Source organism: Rousettus aegyptiacus, unplaced genomic scaffold, assembly GCF_014176215.1.
Source record: "Rousettus aegyptiacus isolate mRouAeg1 unplaced genomic scaffold, mRouAeg1.p scaffold_m13_p_7, whole genome shotgun sequence".
In the NCBI taxonomy this organism is placed as follows: Eukaryota; Metazoa; Chordata; class Mammalia; order Chiroptera; family Pteropodidae; genus Rousettus; species Rousettus aegyptiacus.
In genome coordinates, this window is record NW_023416310.1 from 96,560,896 (window position 1) to 96,576,824 (window position 15,929).

Here is a 15,929-nt window from a genome sequence, read left to right on the forward strand (position 1 = left end):
GTAGAAAGGAAAGGAGATTTAAATTAAGCAGGAAGAGATAAAGGAAAAATATGTTGAAGGAAAGAGATACCAGGGACTGATAACTGCATAGTTTGAACAACAGAGATCAGTTCAATGAATAATCAAAAATTATATTTATACATAATTCATTATATAGCAGAGAGCTATATAATTACAGAAAAATTTTATCTTGTAAGTATTTTAATGTATTTAAATATCAATATGTATCACAGGTGAAATAAAGACACTGCTTTCAATCAGTTAAAAATTTTATTAAGAATCTATAATCTTCAAGTCATTGAGCTAATCATGCAATAAATGAAGAGCTAATGAGAAACATAACTCAAGCACCTAAAAAAAAAAAAAAGCATTGAAAAGTAGGAAACTGAAAGGGAAAAACAGAAGCAGCCAATGGGGGAAAAAAATGGAATGACCTGAAAGACCATGATAAATATTTTCTCCACAGGCTTATTTCTAATGGAATTATACATGCTTCAGAAAAAAATTGAAAAATGCAATGCCAAATTACATCTGAAATCTCTAAAACTTGTTCAAGAAGATATATTCCCTAAAATCGTTTGGATTTTAATTACGTGCTCAACGTTAATAGTTTTTAGTCATGAAAAGTGATTTATAAAAATGATAGATTAAAATAAGCAGAGGTCTAAAATTTTTTGAAATAGAAAGCATGAAGAATTACGACGTCTTTGAAAATGACTGAACATGTGCTATGTTTTAAACTACATTTTCGTGTATGGATACTTTACAGAAGTACATATTTAGAAAAATGTGAGAGAGTGCTTCGTTTTTCATGAATATACCTATGTTAATGGTTTTACCCAATGTGAATTCACAGGATAAAAGTTACACTAGCCTAAGAGACTATTACAAGCACAAATATTCTGGGCAGAAAAAAGAATAATCCCATGTAGTGACAGCAAACATTTAAAAATGTAGGACTGCAAAATTACCTAGGCACTAGGTACCCTGGAAAAAGGTGCTCTAACTTAAAAATTAAGACTTTAAAAAAAATTACTTTCATATTTTAAATCAAATTAAGGTACGGGAACATTAATCACCAATAAAAAAAGAAAGAAAGAAAATTTACATTCATTATACCACAAAGCAACACATTTAGAAACCCGAGCAACATGCACTGAATTAAAATGGGATATTTACATTTCAAATAAAAAGAAACGACCCCAATGAGAAAGACAGCTAAAAAGGATTTTCCACAAATTAAGTGACACTAGGCTCTGTAGGCCCTTTCTAATTTTTAATGAATTCAAAGCTATCCCTGAAACTGGAGCTTGCCTCACTAACCCTCTCCTCACACTGAGCAAGAAATTTGGGAACAATTGGTTTGAGGAACTTGAAATCGCTGGTACCTGAACCTCCCATCAGACACACCTCATACTGGTAGCTCTGGGACAAGGTCCCTGTACCGCTGATGTCCACCAGGTGGCCCGGGAAGTGACCCTCGGGCATCGAGGAGCCACCCAAAGAGGCGCTTCTGTCCCTCTTGCACAGCCGCACCGCGACGAACGCCAGCACCGAGAACAGGAAGAGCGACGACACCGACGCCAACGCGATGACCAGGTAGACCGTGAGCGGGTCGGCCTGGGCCGCGTCGGCCGCCGCTTCCGGCAGCGGCAGGTAGGGCTGCGAGAAGCCGTCCACCAGCAGCACGTGCAGCGTGACGCTGGCCGACAGCGGCGGCTCGCCATTGTCCCTGACCTGCACCAGCAGCCTGTGCTTGGCCGCGTCGCGCTCGCCCAGCAGCCGCGCCGTGCGCACCTCGCCGTTGTGCGCCCACACGCTGAACAGCCCGGGCTCCGTGGCCTTGAGCAGCTGGTACGACAGCCAGGCGTTCTGGCCCGAGTCGCCGTCCACCGCCACCACCTTGCTCACCAGGTAGCCCGGCTCGGCCGCCCTGGGCACCAGCTCGGTGCAGGGCGCAGAGCCGTTCTGCAGCGGGTACAGCACGAAGGGCGAGTTGTCGTTGGCGTCCAGCACCAGCACGCGCACCAGCGCCTGGCTGCTCAGCGCCGGCGAGCCGCGGTCGGCGGCGCGCACGCCGAACTCCAGCACGCGCAGGGCCTCGTAATCCAGCGCCCTCAGGGCGAACAGCTGCCCGTTGTCCGCGTTGATGGACACCAGGGAGGCCAGGGGCAGCTGCGGGTCGTGGGGCGGCAGCAGCGAGTAGGTGACCTGGGCGTTGGCGCCCGCGTCTCTGTCTGTGGCGCTGACGCCGCCGATGTGCAGGGCGGGGCTGTTGTTCTCGCGGACGAACAGGGTGTAGGAGGTTTGTGTGAAGGCCGGGGCGTTGTCGTTGACGTCGGAGACCAGTACGGTAATGTTGTGCTCGGTTTTCAGTCTGGGTGTCCCCAAATCGGTGACGGTGATGGTGATGTTGTACTCGGATCTTGTCTCTCGGTCCAGGGCTGTGCTTGTCACTAGAGTGTAAAAATTCTCAACCGAGGGTTTAAGGAAGAAAGGAAGATCATCTTGGGTGGAGCAAACCATCCTTCCGTTGTCTCCGGAGTCAGGATCTGAAACACTGAATACAGCAATTATGGTCTCCTGCAAGTTTTCTGGGATTTCATTGATAAGTGTTGACATGGTCAGTTCCGGAGGGTTGTCATTCAAATCTATCACTTGGACAAACACCACACAACTTCCAGAAAGACCCCCACCATCTGTTGCCTGAATATTTAATGTATAATTCTGAATGGATTCGAAATCCAGTTTCTGTCTTAAAAGTAGTTCTCCTGATTTTGCATTTATTTGAAAAGTTTTGCGAATCTCTTCAGAGGCTTGGGAAAATACGTAAGTTATTTCTCCATAGGCTCCAATGTCTAAATCTCTAGCAGAGACAACAGCAACCTGGGATCCAATGGGGCTGTTTTCTGGGACCTGAACCTCATAGAGCAGCTCTGCAAACTTTGGGGCATTATCATTGATGTCCAAGACTTCGATACGGACCAAGGCGGTGCCAGACCTGGGTGGAGATCCGCCATCCAGCGCAGTGAGGGTTAACATGATCTCAGGCTGTTCTTCGCGATCCAGTGCTTTGTCCAGCACCAGCTGTGGTAATATTACGCCGTCGGAACTGTCTTGCAATTTAAGGTGGAAGTGGGAATTGGGACTGACTGTGTAACTTTGGAGACTGTTGCTTCCTGCATCTAAGTCCTGGGCACGTTCTATTAGGAAAGCAGTTCCGGGAGTGATACTTTCTGAAATTTTCAAAATTATTTCTTTGTCTAGGAAAACCGGGGAATGATCATTTATGTCCCTAATACGTAGCTCGGCCTGAAAAAATTGCAGGGGATTTTCAAATAACACCTGGAAAGGTAGCACACAGGGTTCGATAGGACCGCACAGCTCCTCCCGGTCCAGTTTCTCATTTAACAACAAATCCCCGGTCTGCCTATCCAAACGCAAACGCATTTTTTTTCCTTTGGAAATGACCTGGGGCACCCGTGCAGCTAGCTGGTCTACCTCCAGCCCCAGGTCTTTTAACAAATTGGCCACAAAGGAACCACTCTCCATTTCCTCAGCCACTGAATAGTGCCTAGGCTTGGAACCAGCCTGAGCTATGACCAGAAAAACAAAGAATAGCAAGACTTGCCTTTGTTTCAGAAAGCGTTTCTTTCCCTCTCCGGCCTCCATCGTCTTCTGGTCTCCCAGCAAACCTAACACAGCTCCAGTTTCCGTTGTAGCTTACTGTATCCCCCCGTATCTCCCATATACTGGGATAAGTGGAGATACCTAGGGCGCTGATTTCCTGGAGTCACCTCCTTAGAAAGTCTCCCCTTCCTGCTTGCCTTTTTAGCGGAGCTTCTGGCTAACGGAGGAGAGACTGGTCGCTTTCTTCCTTCTACTTCTAATGCTGCAGCGCCACCCCGCGTCCTTTCCAAGTATTTATTTTCTCCAAAACATTAAGAAAATCCCAGTCTTTTCTTTCAGACTGATGACAATATAAATGGAACATTTTCAAGTAGTACTTCCCGATGTGCCGAAGTCTTATCTGCATTTCGAACGACTTTTTCATTGCATTCATAACGACATGGCAAACAGACAAATTTCCATTCCAGTTTCCTCACAGATCCAAGTAGCTCTTTTGAAACTGGAAAAAAATCTACTTCAGAAACTAGAAGAGAGAAACCAGTCCTAGGATCAAAGGCGGGTTTAAATGGGTAGTTCACAGTTTTTATTCAGAGTTAAGGCATGCGTGCATCTCGGTGGTGGTTAGGTTACCATCTTCACACTCAAGCTGACAGAAAAGTATAGTGGCCCCAGAAAAGCACAGAATTCACATAAGAACATTCTCATGGATACGAAAATACTCTCCTTACTCATATTTCTCTCTTGCATTGCTCCCACTTTACATTTCCCTGGAAGTTGATGCATTTAAGCCACATGAGAATCTTCAAATAAAGTTGGATAATTCTTGTGCATGTCAGTATTTTTATTTTTCTAACAGATGAGCATTTTCTACATAACTTCAATTATCCCATCTAGCAATGTGAATAACTTCATAATATCAAATACCCAGCAAATGTTGAAAAATTTCCAACTGTTTTAAAAATGTCTTTTAATAGATAATTTGGTAAATCAGGTGCCAAACTAGGTATATATGTTGCTGTTTGTGGTTAGGTTTTTGAAATTTCTGTCGTTTTGTGTTTTAATATATTTGATAAAAAGAAATGAGTTTTCAAGCAAAAAAAAATGGATAAACTTAAAGGCATACTGCTTGGTGAAAGAAGCTAGTCTGAAAAGGCTACATACACTATTACTGCAACTACCTGACATTCTGGAAAAGGCAAAAGTACAGATACATGGCAAACAGACAAAAATATTAGTGGTTGCTAGGGAAAAGGGGGAGGAAAATCAAAAGATAAAACGCAGGGGACTTCAGGGGCCATTAAACCTTTTCTTTGTGATACTGTAATGGTGGGTACATGACCTTATGCATTTGTCAAAACGTACAACACAAAGAGTGAACCCTAATGTAAACTGCAGACTTTAGTTAATAATAATGGATCAATATTGGTTCATCAATTACAATAAATGTACCATACTAATGCAGGATGTTAATACGAGGGGGAACTGTGAGTGGGAGAAAGCAGTATATGGAAACTCTCTATAGTATCTGCTCAATTTCTGGTAAATCCTAAAACTTCTCTAAAAAAGTCTATTAAGTAAATATTTGTACTAAATATTTCAAATATACTGTATATAAGTTAAAAAGTTAAAAAGGACTAAACATAATCCTACCTTAACTAAAAAATTCAAAATTCTTTGTATTTTGTCACATTTGTCCTATCTACAGATTTTATTCTACACAAACATATCCCTTTTTTTGCTGACCCATTTGGAAGTAACTTAAAGATATTATGACACTTCACCTCTAGATATTTCAGCAGGGATCTCCTAAGTATAAGGACATCATCCCACATGATCATAATGAAACTATCACACTTAACAAAATTAATAATAATTCCAGAATGTTATCTAAAATCCAGTCCCTATGAAATCTCACTAATTATCCTTCTCTGATTTTCTTCAACTTTGATAAGAATTCATATTCACTCTTGAGTTCCTTTTACAAACACACTTACTTTCTTATATTTCTTATGAGAAATGTCTTAAAAAATTTGTTCTTTAACCAAGTTTCACGATTGTCCTGGGTGTTAACATCTATTTAAACTAGAATAGTCCCTGTCTTTTATGATACTGAATTTTTGAAGTGCCCAGACCAGTTGTCTTATAGGATATCCTGCATATTTAATTTGTCTGATTATTTCCTTATGGTGTCATTTAACCTGTTCCTCTATCCCCTGTATTTCCAGAAAACTGGAATAGATGATTTATTAAATGTAACAAGGGCATAATGTTTTTTAAAGCTCTTATTTATTTTCTGTAATTGGGTTTAAAAAAATCAGATAATCACAGTTTCCCTTTCTTAACAACTGGAAAATAAATGCTTGTATTCTGTTGATATTATTTTTGTTTTTCACGATGATTGCTTTTATATTAATATTATACTAATTCAAAATATTTTGATTCATTGACATGCAGCCTTTAACACAATGCATCCAGGTGAATAAAAACCAAGATCCAAATTTTTTAAAACAGCCATTTACCCTGGCTACAAAACTTAATTATGGTCAGAAATAGATGTAGTGAAGATCACTTATAAAGGTAAACAATGACTGGTAGATCACTTGATATTTTACATTTAACCAAGCATATAACTATTTAGTTATGATAGGTTTTCTGAATTAAAGCTGTTATGGTGAATTTTGAGATTACATAAAGGAGAGGAAAGAAGGAAATATGAAGAAAATTACAAATCTAGCACCTCTCTCAAGTTTAAAAATTAAAAACTTAATCTCTAAGATTTCAGAGAAAAAAATACTCAAGAACACATTAGGCTTGTTGTACAAAAAAATTCTTAAGCCTTCCCATGTTGAGTCATAAGTGTTTCCACAATTCATAAGTTTTCACCTTTCTTCCAGTTTCAATACTATTCATATATCTAAAAATATATCTAGAAATAAATGGAAGCTTCTCTTTCAGAGATGACAGAATTGGTACCGATGTTATATTGTAGATGGTTAACAGATGTCAATGCGTCATATCCACTATGTTATTTTAAATCATTTAAGTTCTTAAATTTTGATGAGTTCACATTCCTCCTTGAGTATCCTTTACAAAAGCTCTTATTTCCTCAATCTCCTTTAACAAATAATCATGTGTATTAGAAATGCAACATACCATATTAAATTCTAAATAAAATGTTATATATTTATAAATAATTATATCATAATGAAGGAATCTATTAGATAATGAAGAATTATGTCATTACATTAGGCTTAATTTCTTAGGTTTGACTTTATTTTCATATACTGCCCAATCAGAGAAATTATCTTACAAGTCACTTTTATAATTATGAATATTATTTTCAATAAAATCCAATACATTAAAATGTATGAATGATAAATTTTATATAGATAGCAGAAAATATTTTCAACTATATCAAAGACTATGACAGCAAGTCATCATAATCTTACTATAAAACAAAAAGATGATCCATTTAAAAAGTAAATAGGAACACATTCTACAGGATCTACTATAATTCAGCTTATCTCTCTTTTTTGGGTTAGAGGGTTGTTTGAGTCTCTTGACTGCCATGAGACATAAATTACAAGAACTAAGAGAAAAAAATATTCAAAGGGATTTACAAGACCATGTTTCCCTATCAAAGATAATGACAAACAATATAGATTATCCATACTACTAGCACTTTTCAAAAAAGAGGAATCTTCAGCCCCGCAAAAACCTTCAGCCCATAAACTGGCTTTACTCACTCAGCAATCAGATGGCAAAAGAGGATTTTTTCAGTGACTTACCATTGAGACTCTGCAGGAAATATATGAGAAATATTCTATCATAGGAAGGGAATGTTTTGGAACCTTTTATTATCTTAGGGTAGAAATTGTGGACCTGTGATAATACTAGAACAATTTGCTTTTGCCTTATTAAGGATATAAACAAGTTTTCCATAGTCTATTATGATATACATTCCATATAGCTCAAGCAAGCAGGATTTCAAAACAAAGGTGATTCAAGCAGGGGAAATGAAGGTGTTTTTCATTCTCTTCCCTCAATACAAATATGCAATTAATGGTTTTGAAAGGGACACTTGCATAAGAATATTAGCATTTTTGTTTAAGGAGTACCATCATAGTCTATTAGTATAAACTGTTCCCTTGAAAAGAAAAATCATGGCCAGACACTGCCATGGGTTCTACTGATTTGATTATATACATCTTGTTTTCTCAGTCCAAATTACTGGAGATGCTGGGACATTAACTGATAAAGAATGAATTATTTTTGATGTTTAATAAATTAAAAAACAGTAAAAATTACCAATTACAAATTTTAGCACTGCAATAAATGAGCTACACAGCAACTCAGTGGATTATGCCTTAAATAATAAGAGACTTTTGTTTCTATCAGTGACTTTTTCCCTGCACAGCTGACCCTTGGACAATGCGGTTTTAAACTGTGCAGGTCCACTTATAGTAAGTACCTGTACTGTTTTGGATCCAACGTTGGGAGTCTGTGGATTCTGAGGGCCAACTGAATGCACTGATCTATACTATTTTATACAGGGAACTTAAGCATCTTTGGATTTTAGTATCTCAGGGGTCCTAGAAACAATCTCTTGCAGATACCAAGGGACAACTTAAGTTTTGGGGGAGTCAGAAGTTATACGGGGATTTTTGACTGGGGGAAGTCAGTGCCCTGACCCACACATTGTTCAAAAGTCAACTGTGGTTTTATAACTGTATTTTATTTTGTGTCATGTGGTCAAAAATCATCACATGACTTTTTTCAAATAAAAAGTAATAACTACATAACATTAAGCATCCCAAATAGTTACTTGAATTTAATAGATGGAGACCAGTCCTGCTGAAAAGCAGACTATCACAGTTTATCAGCCATCATCTATGAAATACCAAGAAAAGCAAAAGATGACTTTAAAATAAATAGCCTAACCTCCTGTAGGAAATTATAAATCTATCATTTTATGTATAGACCTGGGATGAGTTTTCTTATCAAGCTTCAAGATATCTGCAAGGATAGTCTACACAAAGTTTTAGAGTTAACTTACCTTTGGAAGATCAAAGGAAATTAGGTATGAGCAGAAAAATGCATTGTATTTAACAATAAAGAGGCTACTGGCTTCTAAACAGACTACTGCAAAGTAAATAAAAAGATAAAAATAGCTAAGCCATCAGTACTTGTTGACTATAAATTAACAATTATCTATGTTTCAGAAGTAAACAGTTCTGAAGTTAGAGCCATAAAATAACAACTCTAATATTATTCAGAAAGAAGGTATTTTCCTCTACTTTTTACCCAGAGCCCAAACGCAGGAATATTAAGGATGATACTTGTTTCTAGTTATTGTCTGGTTTTCAGCTTCTAGGAACCTAATTTCATTGGAGATGAAGTGATGTATAAAGATGAAGATGAAGTTGCATGTATCTCTCTTCCTTCTGCATTGGATTGGCAGAATGTGTTTAACAGTCAATGCAAAGAAAATTCTGGAAAGAAGGGTCAAGGCATTTTCTTTTTATTCCAGAGTGCTGAGATTATGATCCTTAAAGAGGTGAAGTCTGTTTCTGGAAGTACTCCAAGATCAGCAGATACATGTCAACATGACCAGTTCTATGGAATTGTCACCCAACATCCTTCACATGAAGAAATATATATCTGAAACTATTTTCGCTGTGAATTGCCTGAATATTTGCCACATAGCCATGAAATTCCTAATTTTCTTGCAGTGGATGTTTATAATGCACAGACCTCAGCAGCATTTAAAATGTTTGGTGAGTACTCTCCAGAGGTTGGAGAATTCATCCAGCCATTTCTTATTTACTGAGACTAATTCTTCAGCTGAGACTTTGACAACCAGGTTGCTGAGGGGCATGCATCTGAAGGGTTGTCACTGATTGTCGTCATTTGTCCCGGACAAGTGTTGACACCTACCATTCCTTTCTGTGAGGGTCAAACTTACCTTGGGTTGTTCTTCATCCAGCGATTTTCCTGCACGAATGGGCAAATTACTTACCCCACTATTGCATCACACATTATTGTGAAAATGGAAATTAGTTAAACTGACTGTGTAGTTTCCAATGATGAAATTCACCCAAATCTCATGCACGTCCCCAGAGCACATTCTGGAACGTTCAGAAGAATTTTTCAAAGGGGTTCCATCTCAGATTATAGATTTTTCTCAAAAAACCCAGACTTTAATACTTGGAGATGCGGAGCGTCTATAGGTCTCATTTCCTATTCGGAAGAAAAGGCTTTTCTGTGGCTGGATCTGAAATATTCTTTGATCTCCTTGGAAAACACCCAGCATTCGCCTGTCCTCCCGCTGCTGCGCAGACGCGTAGACGCGTTCCCCTTTCCGCCGCCAGCGCCAGACACCCAGAAACTCTGGCTTTAAACAGCAGCTTTCCCCTTCCTGGGCCGCCTGCGCCAACGCCCAGGAAGAAAAGGAAAACTCACCACTTGCCTTTTCCGCCAGATTTTCTCTCGCCCGATTTCCTGCTTATTCTCTGAGCGCGTTGTCTTTAATAAAAGAAGACTTCAGAGGTGTTATAAGCGGTATAACATCAACTTATGTCTAGTCCTCATTCATGGGAAGAAAGGTCTAAGATCTGAACTCGCTGCCGACGCTTCCCCAGCGCGTCCACCCCCAGCACCTTTCAGATTTTGTCTTCTAAGATGGAGTCTATCACTATCCAAGGGCTGGCTCCTCCTCCTACTTTTTAGCCTGTAGCACCACCAGGCGTCGGAACCGAAAACCTGGTATCTACACTGCTTTCCCTCAGAAACTGTCAAAGCCGGCCGTAATGATGTCGTCTAGCGACAGTTCTTATCTCCCGGTAGATGAAGTTATTTCTCCGGATTTTGGTTTAGCCAATGTGAACAAAAACAATTGTTAATTAGTATACGGTTTTATTGACATATCAATTATTTTATTATCATAGTGTCATAGCTCTACAATTTTTTTTTGAGAGTAACTTGAATTGTATTTCCCTTTCAGGTAGGCCAGTCATTGGCCACGCATTCATTGAATTTATTAATTCATAGGCAGGTGTCTGAGATTATAATCAGGCACCGTGAAAGGCATTGGAGATATAAAATTGAATAAAGCCTGGTGTCTATGTCCCAAGAGGTTACCCGCCTAGGAGTGTGACACAAGTGACAATTACTGTAGTGAGTGCTTAGATAGAGATTTGCACAAGCACTGTGAGGTAGTCAAAAGGGATATTTAAGTAAGAACAGAAGTGGGTGATCAGGAAAGATTACCAGAGGCCACGGTGAGGTTTGGGCAAAGTTGAATTTTATGGCACCAACTAAAGTACAGACCCATTAAAATTATTTTCTACTGCAGATGAAGTATTTCTGATTTTTCAGGAAATAAGATTTTCTCAAAAGATGGGAATATCATGGCATATGTGGAAGGCAATCTCATAGTCAACAGTACAGAACCCTGTATGAGGTGATAATTCAAGACCAGGGATGAGTCCTTTTTCTCAGTTGAATTTGGTTCTTATATCTAATAATTTGAAGTCCCAAAGCATCAGTGAGTGGTTTTTTCTGTTACCAATATATTTAGGAGATATTTTTAAATGGAGATTAAGAGCATAGACTTTTATGTCAGGAAGATTCATATTTGAATCCTGGCTCTGCTACTTCATTTATGTTATATTATAAAAGTTACTTAATCTCTCCAAATTTCGGCTTCCCTATTTGAAAAAAAAAATTAAAATAATGATGTTATTTTATTTGTGAAGTTTTGAGGAGTAAGTGAAACAATGCCTATGAAATGTTCAGCCTAGTGCCTGGAACATTATAGCGTTTCATAAATACTAGCTATTATTAGTGATAATACTACAAAAACAGGAACTTACTGACATAGCCCTGTTAATTCCTACAAACAAATGTAAGTCTAAATAAATGACTCTTAAAAGGGAACCCTCATGCACTGTTGGGGAGAATGTAAGTTGGTGGAGCCACTATGGAAAATAGTATGGAGGTTCCTCAAAAAATTAAAAATAGAACTGCCGTATAATCCAAAACTCCTATTTCTGGTTATATAGTCAAAGGAAATGAAATCACTGTCATGAAGAGATATCTGCACCCTCATGTTCTTTGATTCATTATTCAAAATAGCCAAGACATAGAAAAACCTAACTGTCCATTGACAGATGAATGTATAAAGAAAAGATTATTTATATATAATGGAATATTACTCAGCCACACAAAGAAGGAAATCCTGCTATTTGTGACAACGTAGATGGATTTTGAGGGCATTATGCTGACTGAAATAAGTCACAGAGAGAAAGACCTCACTTCTTTATGGAACCTAAAAAAACATTGAACTCATAGAAACAAAGAATAGAATGGTGGTTGCCAGGTGCTGGAGGTGGGGGAAATGGAGAGGTTTTGGTCAACGTGTATAAACTTCCAGTTATAAGACAAATAGGTCCTGGGGATCTAATGTATAACATGGCGACTATAGCTAACAATACAGTATTATATACTTGAAAGTTACTAAGAAAGTAGATCTTAAATGTTCTCATCACACCAAAAAAAAAAAAGTAATTATATGAGGTGTAAAAAAATCCTTTCGGTTATTTCAATTAGATTTTAATGGGAAATGGGGTTGGAGATACAGTATGCTCGTTCAAATGTCTTTTAAGTTAAGTTCTTTTCAACTAAAAGTCCTTTAGAAAACAAATCTTGATTTATTTGTTTTGAACTCTTCTTGATTTATATTGGAGAATTGTGTAAACCCATAGCCTTAGGTAATTAGACTCTAGAACAAATAATAGCAGCATTGGGTTGAACTTTAGAAATCATCTAGTTCTGTATGCCTAATTTAAGGAATTTGAGAATTAAAAGGGGGAATAGCTTGCCTTAGTTCACAGAGATGTCGAGCTGAGGCTAAGATCCTGAATGGATTAGTGATTCTCTATTTCTGAAAGGCATGCAAAAGAAACAGAAACAGAAGGACAACTTTCTGGTCTAGACATATTTAATCTAAGGATGATTCCATTTTTTAAAAAAATTAAGTTTATTTGGGTAGCATTGGTTAATACAATTATATAATTTTCATTATACATTATAATTTGACGTCTGTATATTCTATTGTGTGTTCACCACCCAAAGTCCAGTTTCCTTCAGCTACCATATTTTGATCCCCTTTACCCACTTTACCCTCCCCCTACCTCCCATCTACCTCCCCCCTCCTCCCCTACCCCTCACGCTCTGGTAACCACTAGTCCATCTCCATGAGTCTCTGTATGTCCTGTTCATTTGTTGCTTTTAGGTTTATATCCCACGTGTGAGTGATATCATGTGATTTTCAACTTTTTCAGTCTGGCTTATTTCCCTTAGCATGATTATCTCAAGGTCCATCCATGTTGTCGCAAATGTCAGTATTTCATCTCTTCTTACGGCTGAGTAATATTCCATTGTATATATGTACCACAGCTTCTTTAGCCAATCATCTGTCGTAGGACACTTCGGTTGCTTCCACGTCCTGGCCACTGTGAATAATGCTGCAAATATCTATTTGGATATGGGTTTTCATGTCTTTGGGGGTAAATACCCAGTAGTGGGATTACTGGATCATATGGTAGATCAATTCTTAGTTTTTTGAGGACCCTCCATACTGTTTTCCCGAGCGGCTGTACCAGTTTGCAGTCCCACCAGCAGCACATGAGGGTTCCTTTCTCTCCGCGTCCTCTCCAGCATTTGTTATTACTTGTCCTGTTGATTATAGTTATTCTGACAGGTGTGAGATGGTATCTCATTGTGGTTTTGACTTGCATTTCACTAATAGCTAGCGATGTTGAACATCTTTTCAAATATTTGTTGGCCGTTTGTATGTCCTCAAGGGAGAAGTGTCTGTTCAGGTCCTCTGCCCATTTTTGATTGGATCATTTGCTTGTTGTTATCGAGCTGTATGAGTTCTTTGTATATTTTGGATATTAGACCCTTATCGGAGGTGTTGCTTGCAAATATGCTTTCCCATTCGGACGGTTGTCTCTTTACCTTGTTGATGGTTTCTTTCGCTGAGCAGAAGCTTTTTAGTTTGATGTAGTCCCATTCATTTATTTTAGCTTTCACTCCCTTTGCTTTCGAGGTCAAATTCATAAAATCCTCTTTAAGTCCAAAGTCCTTGAGTTTAGTTCCTATGTTTTCTTCAATGCATTTTATTGTTTCAGATCCTTAATCCATTCTGAGTTAATTTTGGTGTGTGGTGATAGACAACAGTCTAGTTTCATTCATTTGCAGGTGGCTTTCCAGTTTTCCCAGCACCATTTATTGAAGAGGCTTTCCTTTCTCTACTGTATGTTTTTGGCTTCTTGGTCAAAAATTATTTGTCCATATAAATATGGGTTTACTTCTGGACTCTTGATTCTGTTCCACTGGTCCGTGTGTCAGTTTTGCTGCCGATGCCATGCCATTTTGATTACCATCGCTTTGTAGTATAATTTGAAGTCGGGCAGAGCGATGCCTCCAGCCTCGTTCTTTTTTTCTCAGGATGGCTTTGGCGATTCGGGGTCTTTTGTGCTTCCATACAAATCTGATGAGTTTTTTGTTCTATTTCTTTAAAAAACGTGGATGGAATTTTGATGGGGATTGCACTGAATCTGTATAATGCTTTAGGTAATACGATCATTTTAACCATGTTGATTCGTCCAATCCAAGAACATGGAATATATTTCCATTTCTTTGTATCTTCTTCGATTTCTTTTAATAGGGTCTTATGGTTTTCATTATATAGGTCCTTCACTTGTTTGGTTAAATTTATTCCTCGGTATTTTATTCTTCTTTGCAATTGCAAAAGGAATTATTTTTTCCACTTCTTTTTCTGACACTTCATTATTAGAGTATAGGAAAGCTATGGATTTGAGCGTTGATTCTGTATCCAGAGATTTTACTGCATTTGCTTATTGTTTCTAGTAGTGTTCTTGTGGAGTCTTTTGGATTTTCTATATAGAGAATCATGTCATCTGCAAATAGTGACAGTTTGATGTCTTTGTTTCCTATTTGGATGCCTTTTAAATCTTTCTCTTGTCTGATTGCTCTCGCTAGGACCTCCAATGTTACATTGAATAACAGTGGCGATAGTGGACAGCCTTGCCTTGTTCCTGATCTTAGAGGGAAGGTTTTCAGTTTTTCACCATTAGGTATGATGTCGGCTGAGGCTTTGTCATATATGGCCTTTATGGTGTTAAGGTGCTTTCCTTCTATACTGATTTTGTTAAGTGTTTTGATCATAAATGAATGCTGTATCTTGTCAAAGGCTTTTTCTGCATCTATCGATATGATCATATGATTCTTATTTTTTAATTTGTTGATGTGGCATATCACATTAATCAATTTGCATATGTCGAACAATCCCTGTTGCTGTATTTGGTTTCCTAGTATCTTATTTAAGATTTTTGCATCTGTGTTCATGAGAGATATTGGTCTGTAGTTTTCTTTACCAGGTTTTGGTATCAGAGTAATACTGGCCTCATAAAGTGAGTTGAGAAGTGTTGCCTCCTATTCGACTTTTTGGAAGAGTTTGAGGAGAATAGGTGTTATATCTTCTTTGAATGTTTGGTAGAATTCACTGGTGAAGTCATCTGGTCCTGGACTTTTACTTTTTGGTAGGTTTTTGATGACCGTTTCAATTTGCATACTGCTCATTGGTCTATTTAGATTTTCCAGTTCTTCTTGGTTTAGTCTAGGAAGGTTGTATTGTTCTAAGTACAGGCCCATTTCTTCTATGTTACTAAATTTGGTGTTATATACTTTTTCATAGTATTCTTGTATGAGCCTTTATATTTCTGCGATGTCAGTCGTAATTTTCCCTCTTTCATCCCTGATTTTGTTTATTTGTGCCTTTTCTCTTTTTTCTTTAGTGAGTCTAGCCAGGGGTTTGTCAATTTTATTAATCTTCTCAAAGAACCAGCTCTTTGTTGCATTTATTTTTTCTATCTTTCTGTTTTGTTTTGTTTTGTTTTCAATTTCATTTATTTCTGCTCTAATTTTGATGATTTCTTTCCTTCTGCTGACTTCAGGCCTCACTTGTTTTTTCTTTTCTAATTATTTTTTAATTCCGAAGCATGAAAAACAATGAAAGAGAAATACAAGAACTAGCTGATACCGTCAGGAGAGGAAACATAAGATTAATGGGCATTTTCAAATGAGGAAAAGGAGCAGGGACTAGGAAGCATTTTCAGACAAATAGTTGATGAGACTTTCCCAAATCTAAGGAATGAGTTGGAACTTGGAATTCAAGAAGTCAACAGAACCCCCAATTATCTCAACCTAAA

At 38.1% G+C, this 15,929-nt stretch overlaps 1 protein-coding gene across 3 annotated transcripts; it reads right to left on the reverse strand.

Moving 5' to 3' along the window:
* Nucleotides 1-251: 251 nt before the first annotated feature.
* LOC118605279 (protocadherin beta-2) lies at nucleotides 252-10,290 on the reverse strand. Of its 3 annotated transcripts, none has more exons than XM_036224655.1 (2): nucleotides 10,093-10,290; nucleotides 252-4,129 (listed from the first exon to the last, which is right to left on the reverse strand). In XM_036224655.1, exon 2 carries the CDS (start codon nucleotides 3,670-3,672, stop codon nucleotides 1,270-1,272), a length of 2,403 nt encoding a protein of 800 aa, XP_036080548.1. In that variant the 5' UTR covers nucleotides 3,673-4,129; nucleotides 10,093-10,290; the 3' UTR covers nucleotides 252-1,269. The 3 variants fall into 3 exon arrangements, with proteins under 3 accessions (XP_036080548.1, XP_036080547.1, XP_036080549.1); XM_036224654.1 differs by having other exon boundaries at nucleotides 9,596-10,290; XM_036224656.1 differs by having other exon boundaries at nucleotides 252-2,560; nucleotides 3,632-10,290.
* Between the last annotated feature and the right edge of the window lie 5,639 nt (nucleotides 10,291-15,929).

What these genes read in the sequence shown, in the direction of transcription:
- LOC118605279 (XM_036224655.1), bottom strand. Translation starts at nt 3,672, where the DNA reads ATGGAGGCCGGAGAGGGAAAGAAACGCTTTCTGAAACAAAGGCAAGTC.